The sequence below is a fragment of the Quercus lobata genome, chromosome 5 (assembly GCF_001633185.2).
Source record: "Quercus lobata isolate SW786 chromosome 5, ValleyOak3.0 Primary Assembly, whole genome shotgun sequence".
Classification (NCBI taxonomy): domain Eukaryota; kingdom Viridiplantae; phylum Streptophyta; class Magnoliopsida; order Fagales; family Fagaceae; genus Quercus; species Quercus lobata.
This window is the reverse complement of record NC_044908.1, coordinates 82,191,262-82,210,255: the sequence shown is the minus strand read 5'-3', so window position 1 is coordinate 82,210,255 and position 18,994 is coordinate 82,191,262. Positions and strand designations below refer to the sequence as shown.

The 18,994-nt window shown below is 33.1% G+C and overlaps 1 protein-coding gene and 1 long non-coding RNA gene across 2 annotated transcripts in view; one reads left to right on the top strand and one right to left on the bottom strand.

The window, feature by feature from the left end:
* Positions 1–18,994, bottom strand: part of LOC115991293 — a 47,891-nt gene that overhangs the window by 9,540 nt on the left and 19,357 nt on the right. Inside the window, exon 4 of the mRNA XM_031115002.1 lies at positions 21–610. Within this exon, the coding sequence (XP_030970862.1) occupies positions 21–610 (590 nt within the window). The remainder of the gene's footprint in view (positions 1–20; positions 611–18,994) is intronic.
* Positions 12,827–16,999, top strand: LOC115989197. The gene is made up of 3 exons (XR_004091842.1): positions 12,827–12,926; positions 16,343–16,725; positions 16,978–16,999. It is a non-coding gene; the product is annotated as an uncharacterized LOC115989197 (long non-coding RNA).

Sequence of the window (18,994 nt, the reverse complement as noted above, 5' to 3'; positions counted from 1 at the left end):
CAGTTTCCAGTTAAAAATACCTTTGCAGTGAGGAAGAGAAACCAAAATCTTTGCTTGCCTCCCTTTCCTCAACTTGATGTAACAAATTTTGATAAAAACATTCATGATAGGCATCTGGACTATCTAATATGCACTGGGCTAATGTTTGCACAAAATTTTCAACATCTTGCTCGTATACAAGGCGGAGTCCACACTCTTCAACCTGCACATCTGGTTTATCGTGTTCAAATGAAGCCCCGATATGTCGACACTCTTCCAGCCGAAGTAACACCTGTGGTATATAAAATACCAAAATTCGATGGGGTGACTCAACAAAAATGTCTTTAGATTCCTGAAAGACCCTGTGACGAGCAAGGCAAACTCGATCACTAACTAAAGGACCATAAAAGTTGAGAAAACTTGCTAAATCCTTATTGTCACCAGATATTGCTGGTTGCTTGTGGACAGTATAATAAGCACACACAGCAATTCCCATCCATCTCCCATCGTTCTGCAAATTGGTGGGCAATTTAATTCTTATGTCGGAACAAAAATTTCGATTACTGAACCAGTTTGGGACTTTCGTATGAGGAAAGACATAATCATATTTATGGTTTCGAGCCAAGTCTCCCTGTAAAATAAAATGAATTAAAAAATTGTTCAAATGAGTGAGACAAATATATATATACATAGAAATATAATGTTCAGTGAATAGGGGAGACCTGATACACTCTTAAAAGCAATGACAATAGCTTTCCTTTAAGTCGGTCATTGGACTGACTAGATTCCACCTTATCCATCTGGAATTGGGATCTTTGCTTCATCTCGCCACTAGCTTCATATAGAAACTTTACCAGATCTTGCTTGTACAGTACACGCGCACCACACGTTTCGATCTCGATATAAGTGCACTTGGTCCTAATAAAAGCTCTAATGCAATTGCAATCCACTAAATGGTCTCTAAGTTTCCCGGCTGGAATAACTATCTTCAATCCAAATGAACTAGCATGGCGAAAGGGTTCAGCTAGATTTTCGGAGAAGCTAAAGAATAAGGGACAAGGTATGCATGGACCTTCAATTATGTCTGATCTACAAATAAAGTCAATAGAAAGTTCATCATCCTGCCCAGAAGAAACATTGTTCAAATTTTGAAGGATTACAACACTAGTAAACAAAGCAATCCCAATCCAATTTCCATCACCACGCAGATTAGAAGGAAGCGGGATTGTTAAAGATGACCCAGGGCTCTGATGGCTGAACCACTCTGGAGTTTCAGTTGAATGCAACGACTCGATGAAGTACATGTTTTGATTAATTATACCCTGTAAAAATTAAAATGCATAAGCATAAAAAAGATGTTTAACGCGCATGTTTGTGATATTGTGTTGTGTGAGAGAGAGACCATAAAATATCTTTCAAAGATTGGATCGTGGTCATCGTCTGTTACGCTCGGAAAGTCGATGAGTGCAAATGGGCCAATATTCTTGCTCTCACAATGAACCATTGTGAATATTGTTTCATCCGATGTCCATGCAACACGTTGATTTGAATGCTTCTCCAGTAAAGGACATCCTAGTGCTATTACAAATCCTACACTTAACGGAAGGTCTGGCAATGATTGGAGCCTGCTACAATCATTCATCACAAGAGAGTAAAGCTTAGAAAGCTGAGAAATACTATTAGGCAGGTGTGTAAAATTGTTTTTGCTCAAATTCAGTTCCTGCAACGAGGATAAGCAACTAAGATCATCGGGGAGTCCACCGTCCCATAAATTGCGGTCAGATAGATTGAGAGATACAATAAATCTTAACCAAGGCAACAACAGGTTGCGAGCCTCTCGGATAGGGAAGAAACCTTTGAAAAAAGCATCTACAGCACGGACGAGGGAGAATCCGTGCGAAAGCCAGGTTTTAGGGGGTTGTGGTTGAACCTTAAATCCCGATAGATTGAGAGTTTTTAGAGACGGCAAATTGACACTTGGGAAACTCGAAAGGTTTTTGCAACCTTGAAGACTCAAGACCGTCAAGCCAGTCAAATGCTCGAGTGATGATGGCAATTCTTCCACAGCAGTCCCATCTAAATACAGCTCTAACAAGCTTGTCATATTTATTCCAATCTCTGAAACCTTCTTGAGACTTGAACAGCCAGATAGAATAAAAATTTCAAGAGATTTCAAGTTCATTTCGCAAGGGAGGCCAGTAAGACTTCTACAATCTTTAAGATTTAACAAAGTAAGCTTATTGAGAGCTCCAACAGATGGGTGAAGCTCATACAAACCTGTACATCCTTGAAAAATCAGCCTCTCCAGATTTGGGCATCCGATGAAGTTAGGAGTCTTGACTAAGACTTTAGAGTCCCTAAGATCCAGGAGTCTTAACTTGGTCAAGTTCTGCGATAATAAATAGATATGGGAAATTAAGTAGTCAAGAACTTAATCTGCATTTTAAAAAAATAAAAAAAGAAACACTAGCATACATTAAGGTAAAACTTACAGTGAGTCCCTCTGGTAATTGCTTAATGTGGCTGCGAGGCATGATGAGTTCAACAAGATTGTCCGGTTGAAAACTGCTTGGCATGAATTTCAAAGGATAATCATGCCATTCCATCATTCTTAACTTATTAGAAAGAAAACAGAGGCCCGTTGGAAGGTGCACATTAGAAATTTTAAGCAACCTTAGACTTTTCATATTTGAGAAGGCTTTGTCATCCAAGTTTTCTTTACGTGGAGGCAAGTTTAGCACCATGTCTTCTTTAACTTCTATTCCTTGGAAATCAAGAACTATGCCTTCTACAACTTCTGTTCCCTGGTAATCAAGAACAATGAAATTATTGTTGGGAAAGATATAGCAAAAAAATTGCTAAAATTACACAAATACACACTTCTCTAAGTTTATGTCTATATACAGAGCCACTTACAGTATTTTCCTTTAGCACATGAAACACATCCTTACAAAACCATAACCTACTACGTCTTCCAGGCTCTTGTGATGATTCACGACTAACAATTCTCCAACCCATCTCTTGTATTAAATCATGCATCTGTAATTTTCCCCCTAAAATGGCAATGAGAGATTTGTCCTTGAGAGTTTCTATATTCTTCTTGCAACCAAAACCTTCTATATGTGCCACTCTATTTTTATCCTCCCCTTTGAAGAAACACGCAATATCCAAAAATAGATTTTGCTCTATTTCATTCAATCCCCTATAACTTATTTCAAGTTTATCAAGAATTTCTCCTTCAGGGATTTCTTCTAATTGATGTAGATAATCTTCCCATACCATTCTTGGTCTATCAATCAAGGAGGAACCCAAAACTTTAAGAGCTATAGGAAGCCCTCTAGCATACTTCACAAAACTATTGGACAAATCCTCAAAATCTTTTTTAGAATAGGTTTGGTTAAACACAATCCAACTAAAGAGCTCCAAAGCTTCATCATTATCTAATCCATTAACCTTATATATGGTACCCAGGTGATGCCTTTTTAGCAAGTGCTTATCTTTACTTGTGATAATGATCATACTCCCTAGACCAAACCAGTCAGGGCTCCCAGCTAATGCCTTTAGTTGTTCATCTTTGTCAACATCATCAAGAACAATAAAAACCTTCTTATTTAGTAGTCTCTTCTTTATGACTTTGATCCCTTCATGATGGTTCCATATGTTTACTTCTTTTAACATTAGGGTCTCAGAAAGAAGCTGTTTTTGTAAATTAACTAGACCCTGTTTATCTTTTTCAATTGTTTCTCTAATGTCACGAATAAAGCTGCTAGAATCAAATTGATGACAAATTCTGTTATAAATGACAGATGCTAGAGTGGTTTTACCAATCCTAGGCATCCCCCAAATCCCAATGAAGCGCACATCATCTGACGTTGTACTGACTAAGTTCATCATTTCCTTCACACGTGAGTTTATTCCAACAAGGTGCTCAGAATCATCTGATAATTCACGATTCAATTCATCAAATATGCTTTTTGTGATTTCCTCAATATCTACTGATTCGGGACTGTAATAAAAAAAAAAAAAAAAAAAAAAAAAAACAAAAAACAAAAAAGGTACAATAATTTGATGAGACAAGTGTGCTAGCCACAAAGAGATAAGAATTTAAAATAAAAAAAATAAAAAAAAAAATCTTATATTACAAAAGCCAAGAAAAAAACCTTATGTTAGGGGTGTCAAATGGGTGGATTTGTATGGGTTTGGGGTGGGCGTAATTAGGTTGAGTACATAAAACTCATTTACCCAAATACCACCTAAACCTAAAAAAATGACCGAAATACTCCCAAAACTTAAAAAAAAAAAAAAAAAAAAAAAAAAAAAAAAAGAGCAAATAACCCCGAAGCCTAAAAATTGGCCAAAATAACCCCGAAACCTAAAAATGACCAAAATACCCCTGAAATCTAAAAAATGACCAAAATACACCCCGAAGCCTAAAATAACCAAAATTCCCTCAAACTTATAAAATGACGAAAATGCCCCTAAACCTTTGAAGGGGGTGTTTTTGGTTATTTTAGGTTTTGAGAGTATTTTGGTCATTTTTAGGTTTAGGGGATATTTTGGTGATTTTTAGGTTTCGCGGATATTTCGGTCATTTTTTAGATTTAAGGAGTATTTTGGTAATTTTCAGATTTCGGAGATATTTCAGTCATTTTATTAGGTTTAGGGGGTATTTTGATGATTTTTTAGTTTCGAGAGTATTTCGGTCATTTTTTAGGTTTATGGGGTATTTTAGTCAATTTTTCAGTTTTGAGGGTATTTCGGTCATTTTATAGGTTTAGGGGTATTTTGGTCAATTTTTAGGTTTCGAGGATATGTTGGTCATTTTTAGATTTAGGGGGTATTTTGATAATTTTCAGCTATTTGGGTATTTTGGTCTTTTTTAGATTTTATTTTGGTCATTTATAAATTTAGGCAGTATTTTGGTATTTTTTAGGTTTAGGGGGTATTTTGATAATTTTTAGTGGTTTTGGGGTATTTTAGAGTGGAGTAATTTGTAGAAATAATACTTGGATCATAATTAGATCTAATTGGATACCTAGTTAAAACCCAATAAAAATTAGTGTTAATTGGGTTTAATTGGGTTAATACCCATTTAACCCAATTAATATTTGGGTGGGCTTGGGTTTCATTTAAGTGGGTAGATTTAGGTGGGCAACTTAGTTTGGGTTAATTTTGCTGCCCCTAAATATTAAAATTTTCACTATAATTTTTTTCTTCTTAGAAAAAATTTCACCATGGAAATTATAATAGATGAATTTTATTCTATGAACATAACTTAAATTGGATATAATAAGTTATATATATAGATATATATATATATATATATATATTATATTATATTTAGCGTGGCCCCTCCATGACAAATATCTTGGCTTTGCCACTTGAATGAATTAACTTTTAACTCTATAAAGTTGTATATGATGTTCTTTTATTGTATTTAGATAATTTATGACTGATTATGAACTAAGTTTTCTAATTATCTCTCTTTCACATTTTTTAAGTCTTTTTTTAGGGGTCGAACATAATTGGAACAGAAGATTTAGCAGTAGTTAAGATTTTTTTTTATAAATTAATCATATAACAAATTTATATGAAAGAAAATCGTGAAAAAAAAAAACGTGTAAACACTGTTTAGATTTAACAAAAAGAAGAAAAAAAAAATTAAACAATTGATTTTCTTTATCTTAAAAAACACTTACAATTATCATACATAAATATATAATATGCAAGATATTCTATACCTCAGCCCATTTACTACCCAATGTATACGATTTCTTAAAAATACCAAATATAAATAAATAATTATAAACAACATTAATGTATATTATAAGATTTTTTATAAGCATTTTTTTAAGAGTTTTGATTTTTGATAAGCATTATATATTATTATATGATATTAAACTCAATCACACTATTATTTATCATCTATTGTAATATATTTTTTTAGTTAAAGAAGCAACTTAAAGTTTTTATATTTTTTTAATTATTCAAAAGAATATAATGGGGCATGAGGGATATAAAATAAAAACTAGACATTTCTAATGGAATGCCCTATTTGAGCTTATACAACCCTATATGGATTTCTTTGTTAATTGGGAAAATTACAACTTACATTCATGTGGTTTGGTCAAAATTTAAATTTTCTACTTGTAGTTTAAAATTTAACATTTTATCTACCTAAAGTTGACTGAAATTTAAGTTGCCTACCTAGATTCTTTTTTATTTTATTCGATCTTGTATATTTAAGTTTTTTGTGTTTTTGGAGGAGAAAAACATAAAAGTGAAGCAAAATCACATATTTAGCCATGTTTTTAACAGAGATGAGTTAAGAAAATTTAACTTAACTAACCTCACGTAAGTAAAATGTCAAATTTTAAACTATAAGTAGGCAACTTAAATTTCAGTCAAATCACATGTGAGTAAATTGCAATTTGCGATTGTTAATTAAAACAACCTTTTTTTTTTTTTTTTTTTTAAGGAAAAAAGCAACTTAAAGTTAAAAGTTAGCTATGGAAACATCTCAATTCTCAGCCACAGAACACAGAGTTCTATCAAACAAAACAAATAAAAAAATCATACCAGTACATAAACTAGAGAGCAAGAGAGATACCAATTCAAAAGTTATCCAAATCATTGATGATATGACGAGAAGAAAAGGTAGAATCTTACCTATCCACTAAATGCCTTCCGCGGATCTTGCTCACTTCTTTCAGTGCAGATCTCCACTCTTTTATCTGTTCTTCGCAAACCTTGCCATCTTCCTCATGCTTGAGAAATGCTTTCTCAAAACTCTCCCTCTGATTCCCAACATCTGAGGGATTTACATGGTAGAAAATAGGCCGAACTTTCAACCCCTTCTCTTTCATACATTCAAGAATTTTGACAAGTTCGTTCAAACACCACTTTGAAAAAGCATAGTTTTTTGAGAGAATAATAATTGCATATTGAGATTCTTCTATTGCTTTCATGAGCCCTGAAGCAATGGGCTTTCCGTCCTCGAGTTTTTCATTATCTCTATAAACAATAATGCCTTTTCGTATCAAAGTAGTATATAGATGATCTGTAAAATTCTTTCGGGTGTCCTCACCATAAAAACTGAGAAAAACTTCATATTTCCTTCCAGACATAGAAGAAGAAGATGAGAAAGACAAGGATATACTGGCTTTTTGAGTGCTGAAGGAAGCCATTAGAAACTCACAACCAATAGCTTGTTTATGGAAAATGGAGTACTAAAAGAGAATGGAATTTTTTTTTTTTTTTTTTTTTTTTTGATGGAAGAGAATGGAACTTGAGCAAAGCTATATGAGAACTTCAACTTTCTGTGGAGGTTTCAGTTATCATTCGCGGTATTAAACTCCTGGCGACGTGGGAGAAGCATTTATAGGTGCCTAAGTGGGAACACATTAAAAATAGATTAAAAGTTCATTTTAGACAGTTTTTATTATTTGATACCTATACTCTCAATTATTATCAATTTCGTCTTTTAAGTTTGTAGTAATTGCTAATGAGATCCTTCCGTCTATTTTCATTAATGAATTTGCCCTGACGCCACCAAAACAGCCTACGTCATAGTTTTTTTATTTTAATCACATTCTACTCGAGGTACTGATTCGGTTAAAAGAGGGACAGAGCATATAGATTAAATAGAACCTATGATTTTCTAACTTTCACATCTCCATCCACCTCTCCCGGAACGGACCACGTAGATTAAAATTTTACATCAGTGTTGTCGGTAAATAAAACTTAAGTCTAAGAAACTCAAGATACAAGTTTCATAAATAATTTCAGAAATATGCTAACTAATGAAATTATTAATAAAATGGTGTTAAATTGCAAAACAAATCCAATTTATGACCCTTCTCAGAAGTTTCAAATGTCAAATCATAATTGTGATGGAACAATTCTGTTACTAGTCTAAATCATAATTGTGATGGAACAATTCTGTTACTAGTCTAAGTTATTGCTTTTACTAGTCTAAATCATTATTGCTTTTTTTTATCTCTCAAAATTTTTTTTTTTTTTTTTTTAAATCCGATTATGACCCTTCTAAGAAGTTTCAAATGTCAAATCATAATTGTGATGGAACAATTCTGTTTCTAGTCTAAGTTATTGCTTTTAATTTTTTTTTTTTTTTTTAATTTTTAGAGACAGCTTTAAAAAAAAAAACTATGTTGGCTTTTGCAAACTAATATATATCCAATCTTTCGGCATGAAGTCATAGATTCTAGAGAAAGCTGGGACTGCGCTAGGAATAGAACAAAGATTAAATGGAACAACAAAAATATCAATCTCTTAAAGCATCAACAGTGGAGCTTGTATATGTCAAATGTTCGCATCAGCAGTGGAGCTTGTATATGCCAAATGTTAGGAACATTTGACATTTAAGCCCCAAAACTGCTCAACAATGGGAAGGCCATATCGTATATGCCAAATTGTTTTTGAGATTTAGCTACAGTACCATCTCAAATGTAAGATGGTACTGCAGCTGAATGGTATAAAAAAAAAAAAAAAATTAATACTCTGATTTCTCTCTTCTCTCTCATTTTAACCGGATAATTTCTCTCTCCTCACTCATTTTTTCTCTTTCTTTTCTCTCTCTTCCTTCTCTCTCTTTCTTTCTACTTTCTCTTCTTCCTGCTCTCTCTTCTTCAACGGAATGGAGGCAACGGCATGGAGGCTCGATCAGAAAAGTTGTGGTGGAGGCGTGGAGGTCGTGGGTTTTCGGCGTTTGGGTCAAATTTGGGTGGCATTTGGGTGGTGTTTGGGTTGGCATTTGGGCGGTGTTTGGCGTTTGGCGTTTGGGTCGAAGATGATGATGATGATGACGGGTTTGGGATGAATTCAAACGGCGACGGGCGACCCTCTCTCTCTCGCCATCGCTGCCGATGAGAACAGATGGGTTTGGGTTTGGTGAGAACAGATGGGTTTGATTTTGAATTTTGGATTTTGGATTTTAATTTTGATTTTGGATTTTGATTTTGATTTTGGATTTTGATTTGACTGGATTTGGCTGTGCTGTGTTGCTATTGGATTGTGTTTTTTTTTTTTTTGGTTCAGCTACTGGGGTTTGTGGTTGTGGCTGGTGGGCCGACAGGGGAGGTGGTGGAAGTAGTTTTGGCTGGTGGGCCGATGGTGGGGTGGGTGTCTATGGCTCCATCGGAGTGGGTTTTGGGTCAGTGGGTGGTGGCGTGGGTTTGCTGCTTGGGTTTTTTTTTTTTTTTTGGTGTTGACGGTGGATTATGGGTTGCTGGTGGTGGTGGCGGTGGTGGTGATTGTGGTTGTTGAACAAAAATAAAGAGAGAGAAAGAATAAATAATTTGTTTTATTGTAAATGATGGTAATTGTGGGATATATTATTTTATTGTGTAGAAATATTATTTTAATGAGTAGAATAGGAAAATAAAAGTTGAGATGTTGGGTGTATTGTAAAATGATATGGTATAATTGATAAAGTAGGTTTTTTGGATGGTAAAATAAGATGAGATATGAAATCCAGATGAGGATGCTCTATGTGATCTCTATTAAATTATGGCACAAAAGGTATCCATCATTTTCTTTTTATTACACAAATTCTATTTCTGGTCATAATTAATAGTTTTGAAGATTCCGTATCTCACTGGATGATAATTTTTTTTTTTTTAAAAAAAAAAATTTCCAAGAAGCATTTCCTTTTGAAACCAGATTGAATTTTTTATTCTTTCTTATATTTCATTTGCAACTTAAGTTTCTTTTAATTATGTGAATAAAGCAGTCTTCCTCCTGAAAACTTAATAAAGCATTAAAAATGAAAAATTATGTGAACACTTTAAGGGTCTGTTTGGATATAACTTATTTTTGTTGAAATTGAAAATTGAAAACTGAAAAAAACTGTAGCAAAATAATTTTTAAATATGTGAATAGTACTGTGGGTCCCATTTTTAATATTTTTTTTTTTTTGAATAAAGTGGTTGTGGTCCTATGAACAATGGTGAACAGTAATGAACATATATAAACAGTAAAACTTGTCTCTAAAAGCTGAAAAGCTTATTAAAGAAAAAAAAAACCAAACGCCAGACACAATAATAATTCCTATCCAAACACTTGTTAAGAGTCTAGCCAAGCTTTTGCCCCTAGGGCCCACAAGCACAAAACAATGTCCGCATTTCACACTTCACGCTCAACACGAAATGGCCAAAAAGAGATGCATGAACCTCTTCTTCATGGCATCTTCAAAGCAAAAGGCCAGCTGGGAAAATATTAAAATAGAAAATAATGATCGGTGGTTTATTTTATTTTTGTGTGCTTGGTATGGTTCACTTGGCACATACAAAGTCTTTTTAAATGATGCGCAGCATGATTATTATTAATCCAAAATAATATCCACAAGAAAAGTATATATATACACACACGCAAAAGATAAAGTAAATAATTACACTATTTTGAGTTGAAATTCTATAGTTCACAGTTAAAATAATATAAATATATTTAAAACGAAAAAAAAAAAAAATATATATATATATATATATATATTGAACTTTTGACTTTGTGAGAGTGAGAGTGAGAGCGTGAAATGGAGAAGTGATTTTGAACTTTTGAATTTGTATTTAACCAAAATGAAATTGTTTTTAATGTGAAACTGGAGAGCACTATGGTTGGATTGGCCATTTATTTCATATATTGTTAAATTATTAATATATGTTTAATATAAAATAAATAAATATATATGGGTGTGGTGCGGTGTAATTTTGTGCAGATTTCTTATCGTAAAACCGCACACTGCACTATATAGTGCAGTGTGGTGCAGTTCACTATCACTTGCAGTGCGGTGCGGCTACTCAATTTTACGGGCAGTTTTGATCGGTATAGATGTAGCCGTGCAATTAGTGCAGTTTGATAGACACACTTAAATGAAACAGTTATTCATGTATAATAGTAATACTGTCATTTAGTTGCATATTTATTATACGGATTAATTATTACATCTACATAGGAATAAAAAAGAATAAGTATTCTTTACAACAACAACAACAACAACAACAAAACTATTCTTTAATTGAGAATTGCTATTCTCACCTCCTCTCAATCATAGCCCCAAAAAATCCCTATGACCGAAATTATGCCAAATTGAAAAACATGAACCATTGGTAATCTATCTAAAATGATGTTATTTCAGTATATTGAGTGATAACTATTTACATTGCATGGTGTAGCTGGCTATGCAACGAATTTCATACGTTGTATTTAGTAGTGAAATTTTTTGGGTAGATTTATAATTAACTTCTGTTGACAAAGTTAATTGTAGGCTGGAATAATGTGTTCAATTGGTCTGGGACAGAGTAAGAGTATTGCTGGCAAAAATGGAGATTTGCCCTTTTTAGCAAACATTTCAGCAAAATGCCCATTTTCTGACACTATTTAGGTCCATGTCTCTTTTTTTAAAACTCGATTTTCAAAAAATCAAATTATATGTAAATTCAAAAACTTAAAAAATAAAATAAAATAAATAAAAAAGGGTGGAACTTGAGTTTGTGGAACTCAAGTTCCACTTAAAAGTTTTCTAAGAAACTCGATTTTATAGATATCAATTAAGTTTCACATTGAAACTCGATTTTATTAAAATCGAGTTTCAAAGTAGGAGCATGGACATAAATAATTTCAGAACAAGGGCATTCTGCTAGAATGTTTGCTAAAAAGGGGCAAATCCCCATTTTTGCCGAATATTGCTTGTATATATGGACAATTGTTTTTTGACTAATGTTGTATTGTGTTATGTGTGGCACCATTTTGCTGCATCTTTTGGTGAGAAATTGATTTGGGATAGAGCAAGTGAAAGAAGGAGAGGAACAAAATATTATACTTGAGGGGAGTGAATTTCAAAAGAGAATACGTGAAGATCTTGTGATTTTTATAGAAATTAAAATGAGGGAAATTCAGTCTTTTTTTAATTAGTGTGGACACTATAAAAAAATGTATTTTTAGTGACGAAAATTAGTGAGGAAATATTTTTCGTCGCTAAAAATACAGCTTTAGCGACGAAATATGAATTTCGTCCCTAATAATGAAAAAAATTAAAACATTTAGTGACGAAAAATAATTTTTGTCGCTATTGTGATCTGAAAAAGGGGCGCCAACGGAGGGAAACTTTGGCCCGAGCTTAATTAATCTATAGTAACGAAATATTTTGTCACTAAAAGTTGAAATTTTTAGTGACGAAATATTTCGTCACTGTAGGTATTGCCATGGATAGTATTAGTGATGAAAATCCTTTCGTCGCTGTAAATAAGAATTAGCAACAAAAAATAGTCGTCACTAAAAATAATAATAGTTTTACAGTTCATTGTTTTAGCGATGAAATCATATTTCGTCACTAAAAGTATGCTATAGCAACGAAAAATGAATTTCGTCTCTAAAAATCTGTACAAAATCTAGGTTTTTAGTGACGAAATTGACTTTCATCGCTAAAAACTTAAAAGCTAATACCTTTTGCGACAAAGAGGAAGCAATAGCGACGGAAATATTGCATCACTAAAGGCCTGATTATAAATAACCTTTTATATCACTTTCTCCTCATTTCATTTCACACCCAAAGTCTAAACACCCACACCGTCTTCATCGTTACACAAGGCTCCAACCCTTCAAGCCACCGTCGTCGAAGCCAATAAGCCAATCGACGCTGAAGCCAACCGTCGCCGATAAGCTCTATTCCGTCGCCAATATCTCTATTCTATCCAATATCTCCATTCCATCGTTGATAAGCTCCATTCCGTCAGCGATAAGCTCTATTCCCCATTCCATTGCAGATATCTCCATTCCATCGCCGGCGATCTCGCCGTCCTTTTTGCCGTCGATCTTGCCATCGATCTCGCCGTCGATCTCGTCCAATGACTCTTCCTCTTCGCCGATCCTTCACCTCCTACTAGCGACCCTTTGCATTCCCTACCGACGACCCTTCGCATTCCCACTCCTCTGTAAGTTCTTCCCTTGTTCTTTAATATTGCATTCCCACTTACATCTTTGTCATCTTTGTTTGTTTGATTTTCATTTTTTTTAACATATTTTAGATACCCACTTGTTATAATCTTCAACATCCTAATACCTTTGTTTGTATGTATGATCTTTTTTTATTTCACTTTGCCTGATTTTTTCAAGGTTTGCCTATGTTGCTTATTTTTCTCCATTTTTTATTTTGGTTTGTTTATATTTTTTCTCCATTGTTCTATGGTAAAAGGAATTTGAAAAGTGAATTTAGTTTGTAATTTATATATATATATATATATATATATATTTAGGAGCTCTGCTCTACAATTTGTGAAATTGGGGAGGTGGGTTTGTTTGAAATCTAGGTTGGACTTGGCTACAGGGGTTGGATGTTGAAATTATAGTTGAAGAAGTTGAATGGTAATAAATTTGGTTTATCTAAGTTTAGTTTAATTGAGCATGTTGGTGTCATATTCTTGTAGGATGAGAAATTTGGATGACTACTATATTACATGTGTAAGCTATGAGTTTGCGTAGTAATTTATGAGAGGATCATTTTCAAGACTGAAATACTTATAAATTTAACTTTTCTTTTGCAGGCTAAATACACATTGTTTGCGATAACTTCAGATTTTTTCTGAAAGTTGTAAGCTTATTTTGAGTAAAGTAAGTAAATTTTAGTTAAAAACCTTATAAAACTCTATACTTGTGATGTTGGAAATTGGATTTGTAGTGGTATGTTGTGTTGGAGCAAGCAGGTGGCTTGCATGGTGTTATAAGGTGGTTTAAATACATATTAAGAGTGTTTTTCAATTCTTGCAAATGTGAATGAATATTGTTGATTAGATGTGATGAATAGTATTTTATTTGATTTAAATACTTGTAAAACTCTATACTTGTGATGTTAGAAATTGGTTTTATGATGGGTTGTTGTGTTGGAGTAAGCGGGTGGCTTGCATGGTGTTATAAGGTGGTTTAAATACATATTGGGAGTGTTTTTCAATTCTTGCAAATGTGAATGAGTATTATTAATTAGATGTGATGAATAATATGTTATTTGATTTAAACACTTGTAAAACTCTATACTTGTGATGTTGGAAATTGGATTTGTGGTGGGTTGTTGTGTTGGAACAAGCGGGTGGCTTGCATGGTGTTATAAGGTGATTTAAACTAATATTAAGAGTGTTTTTCATTTCTTGCAAATGTGAATGACTATGCTTGATTAGATGTGATGAATAGTATTTACTTGATGTCAATACTTGTAAGCATTATAGTTGGGATATTTGTGATTGGTTTTGTAGTGGGTTGTTGTGTTGGAGCAAACGGGTGGCTTGCATGGTGTTATAAGGTGATTTAAATTCATATTGGAAGTGTTTTTAGTTTCTTGCAAATATGAATGGACCTTGTTGATTAGATGTGATAAATAGTATTTTAATTGATTTCAATACTTGTGATGTTTATGATTGGTTTTGTTGTGGGCTGTTGTGTTGGAGCAAGCAGGTGGCTTGCATAGTGTTATAAGGTGGTTTAAATTCATACTGGGAGTGTATATTTGTGTGTGCAATGTATATTTGTTTAAGTATTAATATAGACTTGTGCATTCATGAATGGGATAGAACTTTATCTATGTAGCTTATAGACTTAGATGTTAGAATACATTATGCATGAGTTGTCCTTATTTTACTAAAGTAGCATTCATCTTGTAATTGTAGTCAAACATGGATAAAAGTTGTATGACAATGGGTAAGACACCTGATGGCAGATTAAGTCATCCATATATTGAAGGGGTCAATGTATTTATTAATTTTGCAAAAGCGGTTGTGGACTTGAGTGGTAATATTTCATACCTGTGTATTCATTGTGTGAATTGCTATCGACAATCTCCTCATACTCTGCGTATCCATTTGCTTCATCGTGGGATTATACAATCTTACATTAATTGGTATAATCATGGAGAACCTCATGTATTGAATGAGAACATTTATGATAATGAAATGTCGGATGGTGATCATATGGATGGTATCGATGCCTTGGTAGGTGACCAAATTAGAGGGGAACCAAGAAATGCAACCAAAGATAAGGAAGTGCGTCATTTTGATAAACTTGAGGAAGATGCAAAGCGTGAGTTGTATCTGAATTGCACTGATTATAGTATCTTGAAGTTTGTTATTGAGATGTTGAATATAAAGGTAATGACTAACTTGAGTAATAAAGGACTTGATATGATCCCAGAACTGCTGACAAAGGTTTTATCGAAAGGTAACTTGGTTCCAAGGTCAGCTTATGAAGCAAAGAAGATATTACGTGACTTGGGCATGTCATACGAGCATATAGATGCATGCAAAAATGATTGTGTACTATTTTGGAAGGAAAATGAAAACCTTGATAAATGTCCGGTGTGTGAGGTGCCTAGGTACAAGGATACATGTGTCCAAGGTAAGATGATTCCTCATAAGGTATTGCGTTACTTCCTGTTAACACTGAGACTAAGGAGGTTGTACATGTCAAACCAAAAAGTTAAGGACATGAGATGGTATATAGACAAACATGTGGACGATGGGATAATGAGGCATTTGGCTGATAGTGAGGAGTGGAAGAAGTTTGATTTACAACATCCTAATTTTGCCCTCGAGCCTCACAATGTAAGGCTGGGGTTGGCTATAGATAGATTTAACCATTTTAGGAATATGAACAATAAGTATAGTATGTGGTCTGTCATACTTATCCCTTATAACCTACCGCCTTGGTTGGTTATTAAGGAGCCATATTTTATGTTGTCCTTGCTTATTCCTGGTCCTCATTAGCCGGGAAATGAGATTGATATTTACTAGAAACCATTAGTTGACGAGTTGAAGGAGTTGTGAGAAGAAGGTGTAGAAACTTATGATACTTATAATAAAGAGCATTTTTATATGCGTGCAACTTTGTTGTGGACAATATGTGACTATCCTGGATTTGATAAATGTATATTGTTTTATTCATGATCTAATAAATATCTTAAATGTTGTTTATTAGAAAAAATCAAGAAAGAACTCTGAAAATAGGAAGAAAAATTCAGGCAAACATAGATGCGGGACAAAGGCACTTACTATTAGGGTTGATGATGAGGTGTGTGTTTTTTCATTTTCTTAAATCTTAGTATATTGCATGTTGTGATTAATTAAATATATCTATCTAACACTTGAATGTTAATTAATTAGACAAGTAATAATGACGGTCAAGCTCCTGAATTGGCAAAAATCTTCAAAGATGTTCATTTCAATTCAAATACAAATATGTGGATACACCATGAGGATGGAGCGACATATGTATGTTTATCATTCCATCCCTATCATGTTTGTAAAGCTATAACATATGTAGTATTAATGTTGTGATTGCTTGTTTCTTTCTCTCTTTCAAATGATAGGAAAATATTCTCAAAATGCAAGCGAATCATTGTCAAAATCCTAATGCAATTCCCTTTACACAAGAGGAGATCTCAAACTTGGTTTTTAAGAAGAAGCCTGGTATTGTAAAAGGACTTGGCATGAGGCCTTCCTCTTCTCTAGTAACTAATTCCTCGGTGGAGTATATCCAACGGTTATAAAATGAGATAATTGAGCTCAAAGAGGCAAAAGTTAGGGACCAAGAGGAGCGAGCTAAGGACCAAGAGGAGCAAGCTAGGGACCAAGAGGCACGAGCTAAGCAAGAAGAGGTCCAAAAGAATATTATTGACTTTTTGAGAAGCAAGGGTTATGATGATGCTCTTACCTATGGGGGTGGTTCAACTTCAAGTTAAAATACTTTTTGGTTAGTACTTTATTTTAGTAATTGACTCACACTATATGGTGTGATTACTTTTTTTGATGCATTATTTGAAACTAATTGTATTATATTACACTTGAAAATCTATATTTGCTTTCTACAACTTATACATTAGGAGTTGTGATTTTAATTTATTGGTGTGGCTACTCTTAATGCATTGTTAGAAATATTTCTTATAACATAGTTAATGTTTTTACTTTACGATTTTAATGTAGTATTGTCTTTATATTTGTGCAGATTGCTTATTGGTGGCTTTTAGGGGATTTACTTTTGGCATTACTTGAAGACATATGAGGACATCTTCTATTAGCTCTAATTATATTATGCTACCCTTTTTGTATTGTTATAAAACATCTTAAGTTATTGTATGTATTGCAAACAATTATTATATAGAAGGAGTTTGAATTGGATACTTGTTTTATTTTTTACTTATGGAATGTATGGATCTTTTTTTATAAATGTATTGTTGAAATAAATGTGTTATTCAATTGTGAGGTTTTAATAATGTAATGACATGTTACAGGTTAATATCAAAGCCATGAAGAAAATAAAAACAGAAAATAAGTTTTAGCGATGAATTTTTTCGTCACAAATATAGCGACAAAAAATTGTTTTAGTGACAAAATATTTTGTCGCTAAATGTAGCAAAATTTTGTAAGAAATGGTTTTAGTGACGAAAATTTTAGTCGCTATATATGTCTGGATTTTCTTAAAAATAGTTTTATTGACGAACTTTTTCGTCACTATATGTACCCGAACATAGTTTTAGTGACAAAATTATTCGTCACTAAATATGATTTAATAAATTAAAGTATTTTTAGTTACTAAATATTTTTGTCATTGAATAGTGCTTTTAGCGAGGAACCATTTAGCGACGAAACATTTTCTCCGCTAAAAGTTTAAAAAAAAAAAAAAATCAAATCAGACTTTTAGTGTCAAATTTTTCGTCGCCAGGACTTTTAGTGATGGGGTTTTAGCGACAAAATGAGTTTCGTCACTAAAAGTCCAATTTCGTCACTAAAGGTCCTTAGTGACGAAAAACTAGACTTTTAGTAACGATTTTTTTCGTCACTAAAAATACATTTTGTTGTAGATGTCATGTGCAAAGTTACATGACTCTAAATTTCATGATTTTTCATCTAAATTAACGGCTAACTAAAGGTGGGGTGCAAAGTGTGCAGGAGATAATATTTTAGGAGAGTTAAGCGTGTATTATTCTCATAGTTTATGGGGTAAGTGTAACATGAGATATAGTTTAAGGAGGTAAAATGTAATTTTCTCAAGTTATTTCATTACAATATCTTCTATTCTCCTAATATAATTTTCATGCAGTGAACCAAACATGCCATTAGCGACCAATAACCTAAGTGATGTGTTCTTTTTAGAAGATGCAAGCATGTGAGTTTTTAAGACTCGAATTCCACGTGGTTTAAAATTTCACATTAGTGTTGCCAACACATAAAACTCGAGTCTGTGAGACTCAAGTTGCTACAGTAAACTCGAGTCTAAAAGGCTCGAGATGGTAATTTCATAAATAATTTCGGAAACATGCTAACTAACGAAATTGTTAGCAAAATGGTGTTAAATTGCAAAAAACAAATCCGATTTATGACCCTTCTTAGAAGTTTTAAATGTCAAATCATAATTGTAATGGAACAATTCTGTTACTAGTCTAAGTTATTGTTTTGAAAAGATTTTTTTTTTTTTTTTTTAATTTTTAGAAACAGCTTTTAAAAAAATTGATGTTGGCTTTTGCAAACAAAAATATATCCAGTCTTTCGGAATGAAATCATAGATTCTAGAGAAAGCTAGGACTGCCAGCGCTTATAGTTTGATTAGGAATAGAACAAAGATTAAATGTAACAACAAAAATATCAATCTCTTATATGATCTCTGTTAAATTATGGCACAAAAGGTATCCATCATAATTTTTTTTTTAATTGCACAAATTCTATTTCTGGTCATAATTAATAGTTTTGAAAATTCCGTATCTCACTGGATGATAACCTATTTTTTTCTAATTTCCAAAGAGGCATTTCCTTTTGAAACCAGATTGCTTTTTTTATTCTTTCTTATATTTTATTGCAACTTAAGTTTCTTTTACCAGTCAGTCAACAAAGAGTCTAGACTTTGCTTTTTTTATTCTTTCTTATATTTTATTGCAACTTAAGTTTCTTTTACAAGTCGGTCAACAAAGAGTCTAGACTCAAAATTTCTACGAAACTTGATCCAAGCCAAGCTTTTGCCACAACGT